Genomic DNA, 17,675 nt, shown 5'->3' on the forward strand with positions numbered 1-17,675 from the left:
GCCCTCATCTCCTGCAATGGGAGATTTCCCAGCTGACACGCATCACTCCTTCAACAATGATGTGTTCGTGATCACTGCAGGCATGCCTTTTACAAACTGGGATACTGAAGCTGGATCTCAGAGTTGGGTGGAAGCGAGGAAAGCAGGATCAAAGAATGAAGAATTGAAACCAATAATTTGACTACAAGCACCAGATTCCCATGATCTAGAGCTGTGGACTGCCCTGTGGTAACCAATTTGAACTCTATTTGGGTACACAGTTTCTGCTGTGTGCCCTGCCTCCACGCAGACCTCGGAGGAAGAGAGGGCGACTATGGAGGAGGGCTCATTCATCAGAAAGCTGTCAGTGCTCGCAGTCCCAGTGACCCATAGACTTCCTCTGCCCCAGATGGCACTAGGAGAACAGAGGAATATATAGTGGGTCAACTTTCCATCACTATTGGCAGGAGAGAGAACTGAACACTGGTGTACCCTGAGTTGCAATTACTCAAGGCAATGATCTCCCCAAAGTCCATTAGAACCATTTCTCTCCTTCTAATATTCCTGAATCTGGCAGCACCCAACCTCTGACCCCTGTGAGGCGCAGACCCTAAAGGTATTGGAGAGGTAAACATAAACACCTGGTACAGACTATAGAGTGCGTTTGAGGTTTCCACAAACAAGCAAGGTTTAGTGAGGGCTCTCTCAACCACTTACATAGTTCCAACTATTTTGTAGTTGTGCTCTCTCTGGCCAAAGTCAATGTTTTTTTGTTAATACATTTTGCATTTTCTTCCTGCTCACAAATTTGATGGCCTTCATGGAGGGGTCTACCTCTTCTACAATTCACCCTTTAACTTACTGCAGAACTCATATTCAATGTTTTAAAAGTGCATGATAATTTGTGAAGATACTGGTGTTAAATAACTGATCTTTGCTGGTGGCCTACACAGTGGTGATCCCTCTGTCTTGCATGGGAGGGCGAAAGGATATCACCAGATATCTAATATGCCTGCCCTACACTTTTGTTTTACATCCCAATGCATAGTGGAGTTTGCAATGCTGGTTCACTTCACTTGAATCAAATGAACTAAATCCAAGATTAGGAAGATTTGTAAAGTAAAGCTTTGATTGGTGCATGGTGCTCCCAGATTAAATTAAATGACCTAACAACCATAACAATTTCACAATAAAGATGACTGAATTTGGGCACTAGCATACCCTTGCTTATAACGTAAAGAGTGATTTAAGATTGGAAAGACAGATATTGTTTCTCAGTACAATTTAACGTTTGTAAAGTTTTCAGACAAAAGGTTTTTGAAAAAAATCTGCACATACTTAGTTTTGAATATTCTAGAAACAACTCACGAACTGTAAACGTGTAAGTGTAACTTACGTTCGATTGAATGCAGGGTCCATGATTCTTCTCTGCATGTGCCAATGATCATAATCTCGAGATGTCAACAAGCCATTTCCCAAAAACCTAGTGCAAAAAGAGGGTGTAGAGGTAAAGAAAAGTGTCCATTCTTTCAAAACCCAGCCTACTGAAATAATTCATTGTCATAAACCTAATAAAGTGTAAGGTCCAACATGGCCACCAAGGTATATAGATTAATTATAAAGTGGTAGTTTCAGCTACCAACACTGTGTAGTGTTGTTTGAGACAAATTTTCATTAACAGAACGGCTTTTGTTTCACTAATAATTTTGGCCCTATTTTGAGGGGCCAAATTTATTAGGGAAACTTATATAACAAACGTAATCCTGTCAGCTCTCATGTAGAGATATCAAAAGCTTGAAGATAGAATGATGCCAAAGTTACTTTTCCCACTTAAATTAAATGAAAACATTTTAGCAAGCATAGAGAAAAGTGCTGTACATTCCAATACCTAACTTGCCATGAAAGTAGTAACCGTCACAATACACCTTGTATTTTTGTGCAAATCTGTTCTGTGAAGTCTGTAAGAATTTTATAAAACAAAGAAAAAATGCTGAGTGAGATACAGTGATGGGTGTGTTAACACACCGCACAGTTCAGATTCAAGTTTGAACCCAGCCATATGCAAATCAGTCTTGACCCTGCACCCAATGGGAACAGTGCAGCCCGAACTGCCAGGCCACAACCTCCCCGGACTGGAAACAAGCATCCTAGGACCAGTTTCGGGGGTTTCACCCCTCATCAGCCAGGATAGCTTGATTCTAGTGGCATGGAGAGCACGGGACCCACCCGTGCTCTCCATGCCACTCGGGTGACAAATGCAAAAAGAATAATTGATGGACAGATGCAGAACAATGTCATACATTTACCCCACTACAGAGATCTGGGACTAAATCCATCGTTTTTTTGCTCCCCATGACATTCCAGTTTGAACCCAGCCATATGCAAATCAGTCTTGACCCTGCACCCAATAGGAACAGTCTAGCCCGATCTGCCAGGCAAGGTCCTCCCTGGACTGGAACCAAGCATCCTAGGACCGATTTTGGGGTTTCACCCCTCATCAGCCAGGATAGCTTGACTCCAGTGGCACGGAGAGCACGAGACCCATGTCTGGGCATACCCGTACCACTCGGGGTGACAAATGCAAACAGAATAATTGATGGGCAGAATGCAGATGTCATACATTCACCTCAGTATAGAGATATGGGCCTAGATCCATCGTTTTTTTGCTCCCCATGCCATTCCAGTTTGAACCCAGCCATATGCAAATCAGTCTTGACCCTGCACCCAATTGGAACAGTCCAGTCTGAACTGCCAGGCCAGGCCAGGTCCTCCCTGGATAGCTTGACTCCAGTGGCATGGAGAGCACGGGACCCACGTCTGGGCATACCCATCCCACTCTGGGTGACAAATGCAAAAAGACTAATTGATGCTCACTACACCACTGGATTCAAGCTAGCCTGGCTGATGAAGGGTGATGCCTTGAAACCGGTCCCAGGATGCTTGTTTATGCTCCAGGGAGGACTTGCTTGGCAGTTCGGGCTGGACTGTTCCGATAAGTGACAGGGTCAAGACTGATTTGCATATGGCTGGGTCCAAACTGGGGAGGGTGTGGTGAGCAAAATAATGATGGATTAAACCCAAATCCTTGTGACTGGGTGTGAATTTTTGCATTGTCCAGCATTTCATCCATCAATTGTTTCTTTTGCATATGTCGCCCTAAGTGGGAAAGGTATGCCCAGACGTGGGTCCCATGCTAACTACACCACTGGATTTAAGCTAGCCTGGCCGATGAAGGGTGATGCTCTGAAACCAGTCCCAGGATGCTTGTTTGCAGTCCAGGGAGACCTGGCTTGGCTGTTCGAGCTAGACTGTTCCCACACGGAACAGGGTCAAGACTGATTCGCATATGGCTGGGTCCAAACTGGGGTGGTGTGGTGAGCAAAATAATTATGGACTAAACCCAGATCCTTGTGACTGGGGGGTGAATGTTTACATTTTCCAGCATTCCGTCCATCTATTGTTTCTTTTGTATTCGAGGGATCAGCAGCTCCCCCACCCAGCGAATTGAGACCCTTACGGGTGAGTAGTCACACTTTCCAAGTCATTTGATTGATTGATACTTCTAGTAGAATATCTGAAATTATAGTGGTGCAGCTTAAAATTTAGCTAGATACACATACCGTGCATAATTCCACAATGTAATGACTGGGTCCGGAAGAGTTTCTAGTAGTCTAGATGTAAATCTAGACAAGTTTCAAGCTGCAGAACCATATGTGCAGATAAATGGTATCTTTCATGGTGTGAAATCTCTTCTACATTCAGTTGCTGTGTAAAGATTACGTTGCTGTATTTCCCCCCTATGGAGGATGATGTGAAGAGGGTGTAGTAGCAATTAACGATTTTAACATTATTGGACCTACAAAACTTTCGTTTTCAGCAAGCATGTCTACCAATTTTCGTAGATCATGTTGCATCATTATAAATGTCTTTCAATGATACATTGTAAAGAATGGCTAATGTAGCCTCTTTCTTTCTTATAGCATGTGCCTTTTGTTTAATATGTAGCTTTTTTCAAAGTATCATAACTGAATTGTTTGGTAAATCCATCTTGTACCTTCGTTACAGGTGGTCCTAATATTAATAGAGAATGTATATTTTTAAATGTTTTGGGTCTCTTTAACATTTTATTCATAATAGCTCTTCTAGTGTCTACAGAAAGTAACGACCTTTCTGATGCATTAGGTGGATTCTGAAAGAACAAAGGCAATTGTACTGATGTATTGTAAGTAAACACGTTGAATTAGTTACCATGATTACCTTGTGCTTGTGAACATTCAGGTAGGGATTTTAAACTGTTAGTGCATGCAGTTCGCTAACCTGTCTTATAGATGCAATTGCTAATAAGAAGGCTGTTTTTAACATGATATATTTTAAAGTTGCTGTTCATAAATGTTCAAAGGATGATTTTATTATACAAGCTTATACTAGATGAAAGTTCTGTTGAGGTGGTGGTAACCCTTGTGGGGTATACACTGCTATAGCCCATTCTAGAAAGCATTATATAAATGAAATGGCAAACAGAATTGTTTTCTGTGCCTTTTTTGTAAATGGATCTAACAGCTGTGTTAAATAGGGTGGAATTATTGTCTCCCTAGATAATATCTCTAAATTTCCATTCTTCATATACCGAATAATGCATCAGGGCCACTTCACTTCTCGGCACTTCTTTGTCGATGGCTTCCTTGCCTCTTTAATGATAGCCATTGATTTATGTGGTCGAAAGAGATGTGCAAACTCTACAACCGAGGAGCCTAGGCCACAATTGGACAGTTTGTGGTTCAGGGTGAAATATTCCGCCCTGTATTGTAATTATACTTTATGTGTTGGCAACTTGAAGATGTTTTGATGTGGCGGCATGACTGCTACTAATGTTACTCTTTGATGTACTGAACTCGTTTATTACAATTTGAAGCAGTGAAATCGTAGGAAATAAGTACGCAGCTTTCCTGGGCCAGCTTATTGACATCACATTGCCCTCTGGCTGCTGATGGCAATGCGTGGATGTGATGCTTTGCCTTTTTGTGTTTTCATGTGTTGCGAATAGAGCTACGTCTGGTTTCCCTATGTGTTGAAAATGTGATCTAATACTGCTTGTTTAAACATCCAGATCCTCTTATGCCCACCTGAACACTACCCACTCTTGGTGCCAAATGTGCAATCAATGTTATATACTTTGCATTGTTCATCTTCATATTTTTTGAGGTAGCTATCACAGGGGAAAGAATACTGTTCCGCTTTGTTTGTTGAGATAAAATTCTGTTGATTTTCCAAAACGGTTTGCACAGCTTCGTTTTTGCTTTTTCTAGAAAAGCTTTCAAGGCTAGGAGAACAGTTTTTTCTTCCAATTAATATGTGTGTCTTATCTGTTTCTGATCACTGACCCTAGATTCTCAGTTTGTTCATATGTGCACCTCAACCCCACCCCATTCTTAAGATGGTTTGAAGGGCGTGCATGTGAAAGTGTCTCCTATTAGCCTCATTGACTGGGTTCCACAGTGGCATCACTTTCAGAACACTAGATCTTCACAGGGGGCCTGTATTTACAAACATTGGCCGCTTAATCATTCCTGATTTGCTCCCATATGTAACCACGTATTTGAACCAACAATTTCAATGCATTCCTTACTGTCAGATCATGAGACTTCTAGTAAAGGAGAATTAATCCCTGCAATTCATTCACACTTCTCCTTAGAGGTTTTACTAGAGACATTGTTGCCTCTGTTATCCCCAAGAAGGTATTTATTTTATCTGGAGTTGGAAATGATTTCTTTATGTTGCCTACGAATTCCAGATTAAAAAGGGTATCTTCTAATGTCTGTCAGTCTGTTTGTTTGGCATTGATAAAATGAACTTGCGTTTACCAGTCGTCCTGTTAGGGCTACACGTGAATTGTTTGACATTTCAGGTGTGCTGCTGCTACCAAAAGTTTTTCGTAAAGACTCCTGGAGTAGACTTGATGCCAACTTTGAATTGGCAACAGATCCCCCTCTTTCTTTACTGATCTTAAGTACTTGGTGGGGTATGTACAAGGAAGTGGAGGAGAGAGGTGTCAGCCTTCCTGGCTTAACGCCTCTCTCTTCCACTTCTGAAACGCAAGGCTGCACCTGGTTTACAAGAATGTGGTGCAGCCTTACGTTTCCCGCTGCAATTGGCGCTAAGTTTAGTAACTTAGTGCCAACGCAGGCACCCTTGCACCAGAGTGCAAGGGTGTCTGAGTGCAGGGAAGGATTGTTTATGTGTGGGAAGGTGTCCCTTCCTGCAAATAAACTATCCTAGAAATGCCATTCTGTCACTTTCATGCGTCCTGCTTCATGCACCACACATGAAAGTGACAAAACATAATTTTTTTTTAAAGTGCCATTTTGCTTTTTCCATGTGTGCTGCACAAGGCAGTATACATGGAAAAAGCAAAAAAGAGGAGAAATAATTCATTTCTCCTTGTTTCACCATCTTACGACCAGTTTTTACCTGGCCCTAATTTTGGCGCTGGCTCCTATGTACGCCACCCTTGTACATAGGGGGCAGCGTCAAAATGAATGGGTGTTGTGGTGGAACGCCCACCGCAACACCCACTGCCCACACCTTTCACGCTAACCATAGCGTGAAAAGGGGCCTTATCTACAAGGCAGTGTCAAGCCACGTTAAGTGGCTTAACGCTGCCTTGTACATAAGGCGCAGCCCCTATCGCCACCACAACTTCACTATAGGTGACATTGTGGTGGCGATAGGGGCTTGTACATATGCTCCTTGGTGTGCGCTGGATGCATTGGAGTGTGAAAATATATATCATTGAGGTCTGCTGTTGCCAAACAGTAATTCTCTCTCTGTAAGGGAGTCACCTCCTGAAGGGTCATTAGTTGGAACATCTGTGCCTTGATAAACCTGTTTTCAAAGCACAGGACTAGTATAGGTCTTAGAGTAAAGCTCGTTTATCAGTTAAGAAGGATACCAAGCACACTCCTGTGTCTTGTTCCTTTAATGGTAGTCTTTCTATGGTATCTTTCAGGAGTAGTTCGATTACATCTTGTTGTAGGATTTGTAGTTGGTCTGTACCGTTTTTTTTTTTTTTTTATTTTAATGTATGTTGTTACTTTTTGCATTACTTCATAGTTTGCTAGATTCATTATCCACTTTCCTGTTGCTTGCCATTTTCGATGTAAAGAATTGTATTCTGTTCCCCTCTGGTGTTGCATGTGGCAGACTTAAAGTGTAATTTTTTGTGGTATTAAGTCTATTAGGTCTTTAATGATACCATTGTCTCTACCTCAAAAACTTTGTTTTTGATGAGTGTGTTTTTTGCGATGAACCTATTTGGTGAACGGAAGTGTCCTGTGTATGCCTTTGCAAGTTCTTGAACAAAGCTGCCTTCTAGGCCTTTTCAATCTGGTAGGTCCCTCTTTTAAAAGATACTCTCATTTGAACACCCCTTACCCCCTGCATTTGCACTGTCATTGTTTTTTTTGAGTTTGCCTCAATTAATCGTCTACTTGCACTGCAAACAAATGCTCATCAGTAAAAGGTATGTCTATAATCGTGCAGAAATAAAACATTTGAGCCATCTGCTTGGTCAACAAGATTTTTTCATGTCGGCTTTCTCGCTCCTGTTGAAACGGGAGGCTACAGAGAGTCAGTCTGATTGGCTTACTGTTGGTGGAACAGAAATCAAATACCGCCATTACTGAATACAACGTGTTGTGAAAATGATCATAAAAGGCTGTATGAGGGGACAGGGTAAAGGCGTCCTGTCCCCCTACTAATTGAGAGGAGGTCTATGAAACATTAGTAGTTTGATGAAGCAACTTGTAAATAATTTTCTAAAAAATATAGCGCTCGCACATGTGTCTCACAAGAGTGTGAAAAAAGGGGGTGTTCAGTCACTTTGTACACCCTACTATGCAAACCCATTGCCTAGGGAAAAGTGTCAGCAGAGAGGCCAGTCCCTCCTCACACCCTACTACGCGTGCCCATAATCCTGGGAACGGGTGTCAGCAGAGAGGCCAGCCCCTCCCCACAACTTACAATGCACACCCGACACCAAAGTGTAGGAGTCTCAGCAGAGAAGCCAGTCTCTCTATACCCCCAACTACTCACACCAAGGGGTAGGAGTCTCAACCGTGAGGGATGTCCCTCCCTACACCCTACTGTGCACACCTGTCAACCTGTGGAGGGGTCTCACAGGAGTGGCCAGTTCCTCCCTACTCCCTAAGATGAACACCCGTTGCCTAGGGGAGGGGTATCACTGGAGAGGTCAGTCCCTCTCCACAACCTACTACACTTGAGTGCCACCCTGGGGAGAGATCTGAACAGTCTATTCTCACACCTTACTATGTACATCTGTCGCCAAGGAAAGAGGTGTCAGTTGGAAGTTCAGTTCCCCACAATCTACTAAGCACGTTTGTCATCTTGGGGAAGGGTGTAAGCAGAGAAGGTAGTCATTCCTCACTCCCGTCACCCATGGGAGGAGTCTCAGCAGAGAGGTCAGTTGATCATTACACCCTACTATGCACACCCGTCACCCTGGGGAGGAGTCTCAGCTGAGAGGCCCATCCCTCCCCACATCCTACTACACATATACATTGCTCAAGACATATCTCAGCAGAGAGGTCAGGCCCTCTACACACACCACTATGCACACCCATCATCCAAGAAAGAGGTCTCAGCGGAGACACCAGTCCTTCCCTACACCCTACAAGTAAACCCTGTGGAGGAGTTTTATTGGAGAGGCCAGTCCTTACCCACATCCCACTTCACACTTGTCGCCTAGAAGAGAGGTCTCAGCGGAGAGACTAGTCCCTCTCCACATCATACTATGAACACCTGCCATCCTGGGAGGGGTCTCACCAGAAAGGCCAGTGCCTCTCCACATACTAATTTGCACACCATTCGTCCAAGAGTGAAGTCCATTCCCACACTCTACTATGCAGACCTGTAATCCAAGAGAAAGGTGTCTGTGGAGAGGTCAGACTCTCTATACAACCAACTACGCACATAGCTGGTCCAAGAGAGAAGTCTCAGCTGAGAGGAAAGTCCCTCCGCATACTCAACTATGCATGCACGTCATTCTGGGGAGAGTGTCAGTGGAGAGGCTAGTTCCTGCTCACACCCTACTATGCACGCTTGTTGCCCTGGAAAGAGGTTATAGAGGAGGAGTCAGTTTCTCCTCACATCATAACATGCTCACCTGTTGCAAAGGGCAAAGGTGTTAGGGGAGAGGCCAATCCTTGCTCACAATTTACTATGCACACTTGTCTAGGGGAGAAGTCTCATCAAAGAGGCTAGTCCCTCCCGACAGCCTACTATGCTCACTTGTTGCCCTGGGTAGAGGTCTCAGCAACAAGTATAGTCCCTCTCAACTTCCTTCTATGTATTTCTTTCACACTGGGGAGAGGACTCTGCAGAAAGGTGAGTCACTTCCCGCATTGTATTCTGCATAGCTTTCAGACAGTAATTGTTGAGGAAATGTAAGAGCTTGTGAGTCTCTCACAAGAGTTGGAAAAATATAAAGGGGAGGATGCTGTTAGGGTGCTCCTATGGGAGTTCCCAGGTGTTAATTTATATTGAAAAAGGGAGTTGTAACATAAAACAATCAGATAATGATGTTGTAGGGTAGCTCTAAAAAGAGCAGTTGTGTTTATAGTATGTGGTGGACATTTAGATGTGCAACCGGATGCAGTCCTTGATGTTATTAAGGAACATCCTGTTAGCTTCTGCATTGAAGTGCACTCCATCTCACCAGTAGATACCTGGCATATCACAAATATGTTAGTATGATAAATAGAGTCCATCCCATCATCACAGACAAAGGTAGACATTGTTTCATTAACATATCTCTGGGATTTATCTGTTTTAGGACAACATTGTTTGACCATTGTATGTTTGCCTTTGACATATACTTGAATATACAAAGGCTGTATGAGGAAAGAGTGACATAAACTGAAAAAAGGTCTCCTCTTCATTTGGATTTCAAGTACTATCCCTATGATTGTGCCTAGGTCATTGCCACCAAAGTTCACTATCATGAAGTCTGGATGCTCACAATCCAAAATGGTCTCAACCATTGGTAACAGTCGATGCCCCTTCATACCTCTATGGTCAATCCAAGGGATTTCCAACTGGGGAAATCCAAGATCTCTGTTGAGACCACACTTTATGACATATTCGCTAGCTCAGAGGATAAAACTGTTTCCTACAATCCAGAGGTGAACCGTGCTGCTGTGTGGGGATACCAGTCACAACAAGAGTGTGCAGCAGAATGAGTAATATTAAGTAGTAACATGGAGTTAGTTCAGCGGTAAAAAAGGAGGGTTGTAAAAGTAGGCATGGTATTGGCAGGTTAGGGTCAGTTATACAAGTGGGTTTTGCTGTGAGCAACTGCTTTTTGTAAGGTGTACACTTACTGGTGTGAGGTTTTCAAAAGGAGTGTGCTATCGGTTGGTGTTTTCTAATGCTTAGGTGTATTTGCAGACAACAGATTTGTTTGTGCAAACTACCTTTTGGTTTATGAAAGTTTGACCCAGTTCTTAGTTAGCAATCTATATCTACCATAAATGGGTTGCCTAGGAAACTGTACTGCATGAGTGTAAGAGGGGTAGAGTGTAATCTGTTTTGCTGATATAAGTTTGTCTAGGTAATTTATTTTGTAAAAGATAGTTGATGGTTTAGGCAGGAAAAAAAGAACTGTGAAAGTTAAATATAGTTTGCTGCGCTTGCTGTGAAAGTATTATTGAAAGTGCATTAAAACTCCACACACAGGTACATAGTAAAACTATATAGTAAAACTAACTGTATAAAGTAAGTGTAGATTAGAAAGACAGAAAAGGGTTTTAATCTATATTTTTGTTAGTTATAGTGGGTAGTTTTGAAATTCTTCTTCAGTCCCATGATGGTTGGTTGCAAGCTTCAGCAAGTAAAGTTTGCTGTGTGAGCTCTGTATGATCCAGCAAGACTCTCAAAAGAGTCATATGGAAGTTTACCAAAGTGCACCTTGCCATGAGGTCTAGCAATGATAGGCTTGTGAGATTGAATGAAGAGGACAAGGAAGAAATGTGAAGCAGGACAGTACTAGTGGTAGAAAGTGCATAAAGCAATCACAAAACAAAATAAATAAACCACATCTCCTGGTTAAGAAATATGTCAACATTAAAGTTTTTAAAGCTCATAATAGGGGATATGGTAAATGTAGTACAAGTAGGATTTGCTTTGTGAACATTGCAAGACTGGGGTAATATTAAGGTCAACCAATAGTTGACATTCCCAATGATTCAAAAAAGCTACAATGTGATTGGTTTGAAGGCTTGAAGGTTCAGATGCTTATATCTTTTGCATAAACAAAGATACCTGAGATTGCCCTTGGTGTTGTGGAGGTCTAGCAGGTGAAATCTCTTTGGCATGTACTCAGCAGAGGTGACGTGACTCGGGGTAAAATAAATTGATGTACTCAACTACCTTCAAGATACAACTTCTTCTGCAGGTACTTCAAACTACAGTGTAATTAACGTTTGGAGTCTGTGACTTAAGATTTAAATAATGTAATATAATATTAAATACAGTTTAAAATGGTGTTACTAATAAAGGAGAAATGATTATTTATCACATTTAAAATGTAATTGGCAAATGTTTTAATAAATAAAAACCTAATAGTGTTTACTAAATGTATGAATCTACAGAATAATAAATACTTATTGGTCTTCAGGAGGTAATTGAACTTTTCTATGTGTAATGCGTGTTTATATCATTCTGTTTGTTGATGTTGAAATCTCAAAATGATAACAAAATGAAGTGCCTCATACTGAAAAATAGTATTTGCTATTCACCCTTAGCTGAGCTTACATGTGGTATATTTTTGTATTCATAGGTGCATATTGAGTGATTTGAGCACTGAGTTGTAGATGTCTTGTAGGAATTATTGTATTGTGGAATCATTCTAAATACTGTATACAAATTTGGAAATTAATCTTCTTGTATTACATCTCCAGTATAATAGTCTTTCACATAATTTGCATAATCTGTTTGTTTTCAATTTTTTATAGTACAGTTTAAGAAGTAGTCAGATTGCTGATGTCATATGTTGGTATCATATTTCATACTATCATATGTCAAAGGTGTCAAAAAGAAAAGCCAGGCTCTTATCAAAGTGAACTATGCAGAATGTGTACCTAATTCAAAGATGTTTCCAGAGTGTCTTGTGTCCACAAAATCCTTGTACACAGACTTCGCCCTCTGTAGAGTTATCAGTAGAGAGGCCACACTTAGCAAATCCCACCATGCACTCCGTTCACCCAGAGAAAATGTGTTTGCAGGGGGGGCATTTATCAATCAAGCCTTTCACACACAGGTTTCACTTTGTAGCAACGTCACAGGAGAGAGGTCGTGTTGTTGTAAACCCCATGCATTAACCCTATATAGAATTGTAACAAAAAGAGCCACTTTCATCAAACTAGAGAATCTGCACCCAGTTATAATGTAATACCACAGTAGTGTTTCTCTAAAACTATCTACACAGAGCCTTTATACTGTGCTGATGTGTCAATCAATCAATCAATCAAATAAACTTTATACGGTTTTACATCAGAAAACCATAAATGTTACACAAATACAGGTGCATAAAAACAATGATACATTAAAACATGATTAAAAAGTCAAACCCTCTACACAGTTTATAAATAAAAACCCAATACCCGGCCACCCAAAATTGCTCGAAGCCGTAAAGTGCAATTTGCCCGAGAAGCATAACTTCCTGTTATATTTACTTAATGGCGTAAGCTAGACCTACTAAAATACTAGATCATACCTAAAACAACCATTATCTACACATCCATACAAGCCCTAGATTTCGCAGAAGCTTTTAAAAACCGCTCTATAAAACTAATGCAGTCCTCTTTCAGCAATTGAAGATACATAAGGGCAGGACGGGCCTGTCTAAAATTCATTCTTTTTAAAATGGGAACCAGAAAATACCTTCGAGGAGTTTCACACAACTTACATAAAAACATAAAATGCAGCAGGTCCTGCGGAGACTGTCCTTCGCAGCCACAGGGAGCTAGCACTTGACCTCTACTGTATCCCCTAGGCTTTGCTAACAAGAGGTGAAAAAGGTTCAACCGAAACCTAGTTGATAAAAACCTCTAGTGTGTTGATAGAAGCCCCATAAGATAAGGTTCCGTTGTCGGGGTTGTTTTAAGCATTAAAAACATACGAACACTTGGTTTCAGCATCTCCTGCGCCTCCCTGTCCAATTTCCTTGAGGTTAAGAAGGCTAAACTAATTATTTCCACGTCCTTCTTAACAATGGATTCAGGCTTATAAAATAAATCAGCGCGCCCTATCCCTTCCAGGTTGCTTTTAATGTATTTAAGACAAGGAATTCGGGATGCATTATCGAGAGACATACATTCTCTTAAAATTAAATGGTTAAGAGTTAAATCTTTGTTCAGCCAGCACCTCACCCAAAACACCAGGGGGCGCAGCGCAAAGACATCGCTTAAATAGGGGACCCCCAGTTCCTGATGGACCGCTAGGTTAGAGGTTCCACGGGGAACACACAATAGGCGCTTCAGAAAGTCATTCTTAGCCACCTGGAGGGAATCCGCAGCAATATGTCCCCAGATTTCGCTACCATAGCTAGCTATGGCCATACTTTTGGCTTGATAGACTTTTAACATAGCTCCTGTTGGTTTCTTCCCTATTTTAGTGGCAAAATTAAAAATTGCCGCATTCACCCGGGCCAGGTCCCCCTTTTTCCTCAGAATTAAAGGACCCCATTTTATTTGATCATCAAAAAGAACCCCTAAGTAGGAAAATACATTGGTACGGGGACCTTAGCAGGGCCAACACTAAATTGAAAACTTTTTTTGGGTTGTTGCCCCACTTGCATTATGTAAGATTTTGAATTATTTATTGCCAAGTCCCGGTCAGTCATAAATCTAGCGAATGCTATTAAAAGAGATTGCAAACCTATTGCGGTCCTAGACTGCATCGTCCGCATATAGCAGGGCGGGAATGCCACGCCGCCCTACACATGGGTAATCAACCCGGTGGCTCTTAGTGCAGTATCCAAATCATTGATGTACAAATTAAACAAAAAAGGAGCCAGGATGCATCCTTGTCGTACTCCCCTCTTTATCTCAAGGTCCCTAGTGACCCGAAGGTCCTGAGAAAACCTAACATTAGTCTTGGTTGATTTATGCAGGTCCTGTAGGAAATTAACAATGCTGTTATTCACCCCCATTGCCCTCATGGACTGCCACAATTTAACCCTATTGGCGCAATCAAATGCGGAGGACAAGTCCATGCAGCAAGGTGGATGGTACCGGGGCAGGCAACAGTATATTTGCTCAGTAACATGGATAGATTAAGACACTGAGTGATGGTAGAACGTCCCGACCGGAATCCAAACTGGACATCCGACAGGATCTTGTGCTCCTCCGCCCAAGTGGATAATCTCTGCAAGAGAATACGTCCTATAACCTTGACCACTGAGTCAATGAGGGAGATTGGCCTGTAACATTGGGTACTATTCCTGTCACCCTTCTTAAAGACAGGAACTATGGTGGAGGAGGCCCAAGACTGAGGACAGCTGATGTGTCACTAGAGAGGATGCTCTTAACACCCTTTGGTGAGTTGTTCGGTAAAGCCTTTAATAACAAGTCTTTACCTACAGAGAGGTTTCAGCAGAAATGCCATTTTGTCATAAAACCTAAGCATTCACCCTGTATTGAGTTGTAAGAAAAAGAGTGAATATTGCATCAAAGTGTATCTGCACCCTATTATAATTTGAAAGCACAGGATCTAGTATTTCTCTAAATGACCATGCTGTCATAAAACCCAGGCATTTTGTAGCCACCCTGTATTAAGTTGTAAGAAAAGGAGTCAGTCTTTCATCAAACTCTACCAAAGAAAATCTACACCCTTTTATAATGTGGTATCACAGGGTGTAGTGCTCCTCTAAAATCATCTACACAGAGCTTTTCCTCTGTACAGAGGTGTCAGTAGAGAGTCTGCTCTTAGCAAACACAATCATGCACCATGTTTACCCTAATAAAAAGCCTTTGCAGAGGGTGAGTTCTTCACTAAAGTCTTCACACCTAGCCTTCACCATGTAGAGAGGTCTCAGTGAGAGTCCAAGTTGTCATAAAATCCAAGCATTCACTCTATTTAGAGTTGTTAGAAAAGGAGCCAGTCTTTCATAAAATGCTATCATAGAGTATCTACTCTCTGGTAAAATGGGATAACACTGAATCTAGTGTTTCTCTAATACCTTCTACACAGACCCTTTACTCTATGCTGAGGAGTCACTAGAGTGGCTACTCTTAGCAAAACGATTCATAATACCCTGTTCACCTAGATAAAAGTTCTTTGCAAAGGGGTGAGTTGCGCAGTAAAGCCTTTCTTATCCAGCCTTCATTCTGTAGAGACGTTGCAGCAGAGAGGGTATGTTGCCATAAAACTAAAGCATTTATCCTCTAAAAAGGTGTATGAAAAGAAGCCAGTTTTTCATTGTAGAGAACTCTGTGCATAAAATTATGGCCTTATAGAAAGCAGTCACTGTGTTAGGAAAAGCTTCCATACACATTGTTCACTCTGTTTAGAGATGAAAGAGTAGAAGCTAGTTTGTGTTTAAATCTAGTATCTGGAATCAGAACATTGTTGGAAGTTGCTTGGCGAGGGCTTAGTGTTTGACTTACATATTCTAAGAATAGCATGTATAGGCATCTTTCTCTTGTTTAACTATTTTAGTATAATGGTGAAGTTGTGAATATTATTATATATAAACTATTGTAAATACTGTGAATTTTTAAAGGCATAGCTTTGTGAGAAGAAATAATTGGGATGTGTTTTGTTTTTTTGAATTGATTAAAGATGCCAACTAGACAACAAAAGAATAGGCAAACCTTGTACAAACTGGAGTGCAGAGTTACGTAAAAGTTCAGACTCAAACTGGCCTTTATCATACATAAGGCGCTACACTCAAAAATACCGGCATATCTAGCTCAGAATGTAGTGATATCCGGAGGAGGCAGGTACTTCCGGGGTGCTAAAGATCTTGTGCTGAAACCTTCATTCTTCCAAAAGAAGAAAACATACAACAGAGCTTTCCCAGGCACCGTACCCAGAATCTGGAACTCGCAACCGCCAAATATTAGAAGAATACCGTTCCATTCGAAATTCAAGAAGGAGGCTAAGATCTTCCTAATGGTTAAATTCCTACCATAACTTTTTACAAAGAATCAAATAATCATCTGTCTATTGATTCATCATCTGTTCCCTATGGACTTATAATTAGAGGGCCCCTCAAAGACTTCCTGAATGAAGCGTATTGGGATCTACACAGTCCTTTCCAGGGTCCCCTATCTTGTTAAGCTACTGATGCGAGCGCTCAGCTAAACTTTGAACTCTGAGTCCTTTGATGGTAAAAGATATTTCGTAATTTGACGTTCAGTCTCAGATATTATTGGAAGTACAGAGAACTTTTACTGTCCACTGTTTTATATTGTTTTATATTGTTCTTCATTCATAAGTTTATGCTGCTTTCTATTTGTCGCAGTCGGGACCACTATGTCTCTGTTAAGCGCTCTGACACCCTAACTGGTCACGTTCTCGCTATATAAAACATTAAATAAATAAATTATTAGAATCTTGTAACATCCAGTAAAGATTCCAGCATTAGAATATAGATCAATTAGATTATTTTCGAAAGATCCTCGATTTAGGCAAAACATGCCATACATTTTTCATCTTTTGTTTGAAAGTAATTTCTCAGTGCTATCTTACGCTGTATCCCATGTTACCAAAACAGGGACACAGTTCACTGATATGACTGCGAGAGATTTTGTTGAAAATTCCCTTGGAAGAGTTGATTTTCTAGAGACTAATCTGATTGACATTATGGCTTGCCAACATGGTACAAATAAGTACTGGTTTTCGTCGCCACAGTGAGCAAAAGTGCATGTTGCACAATTTAGAGGCATCCACTGTGTTTGTTCATTTGAGCTGTGCAGAATATGTTTGGGATGATCTTCGTGACTTCCCCAGACTAGCTAATGCAAACATTTCAGGCATTCATTTTAAAACTCTTGGGGAATTGGGTTCAATTGATTCTGCAAATCTTTGTAGGTATGTTAAGAATAGATTTGAAGGTGTACTCCACTTTATCTGTAACAAATGAATCAACCCCTTGGTGGGCTTATATACTATTTCTGGAGGAAAGAATATCAAGCTAGAGGTGAACCATATATTCATATGTTATTGTGGATGAAAGATGCACCAACGTTTGGACAACACAGAGACAAATCAGTGTTATAATTCATTGATGTAAAGTGAGATTCCAGAAGAATTTTCAACAGAGCACCTATGCAACAAGTCTTACAATTCTAGCCCCATAAATGTGGGAAGGATTGTCAACTGAGATACAATGTAAAAGCAAAATACTATACTAAGTGTGATCTTGAATTCCCTAGGCCTCTAATCGCAAAAGGAAGAGTGAATAGCTTCATGTCTGCCGGTGCTAGTATATCGCCTACAAACACATACACCCTAAAGAGATGTGAGGCTTCAAAACTTATCAATGACAATAGTCCTGTGAGTCTTTCTATGTGGAATGCCAATATGGATTTTCAGCTTGTAGCAGACAATTTTACTTCTGTTGCTCGAAGCATCAATTTAAACACAACAAAGTCTGGAAAGACAGAAATTAAGGC

At 41.2% G+C, this 17,675-nt stretch overlaps 1 protein-coding gene across 1 annotated transcript in view; it reads right to left on the reverse strand.

The window, feature by feature from the left end:
• LOC146799011 (cholesterol 24-hydroxylase-like) overlaps nucleotides 1-17,675 on the reverse strand; it is a 475,198-nt gene that overhangs the window by 309,649 nt on the left and 147,874 nt on the right. The window contains exon 5 of the mRNA XM_085626406.1: nucleotides 1,376-1,462. Coding sequence (XP_085482532.1) covers nucleotides 1,376-1,462 — 87 coding nt within the window. The remainder of the gene's footprint in view (nucleotides 1-1,375; nucleotides 1,463-17,675) is intronic.

Source organism: Triturus cristatus, chromosome 9 (assembly GCF_964204655.1).
Source record: "Triturus cristatus chromosome 9, aTriCri1.1, whole genome shotgun sequence".
NCBI classification, from domain to species: domain Eukaryota; kingdom Metazoa; phylum Chordata; class Amphibia; order Caudata; family Salamandridae; genus Triturus; species Triturus cristatus.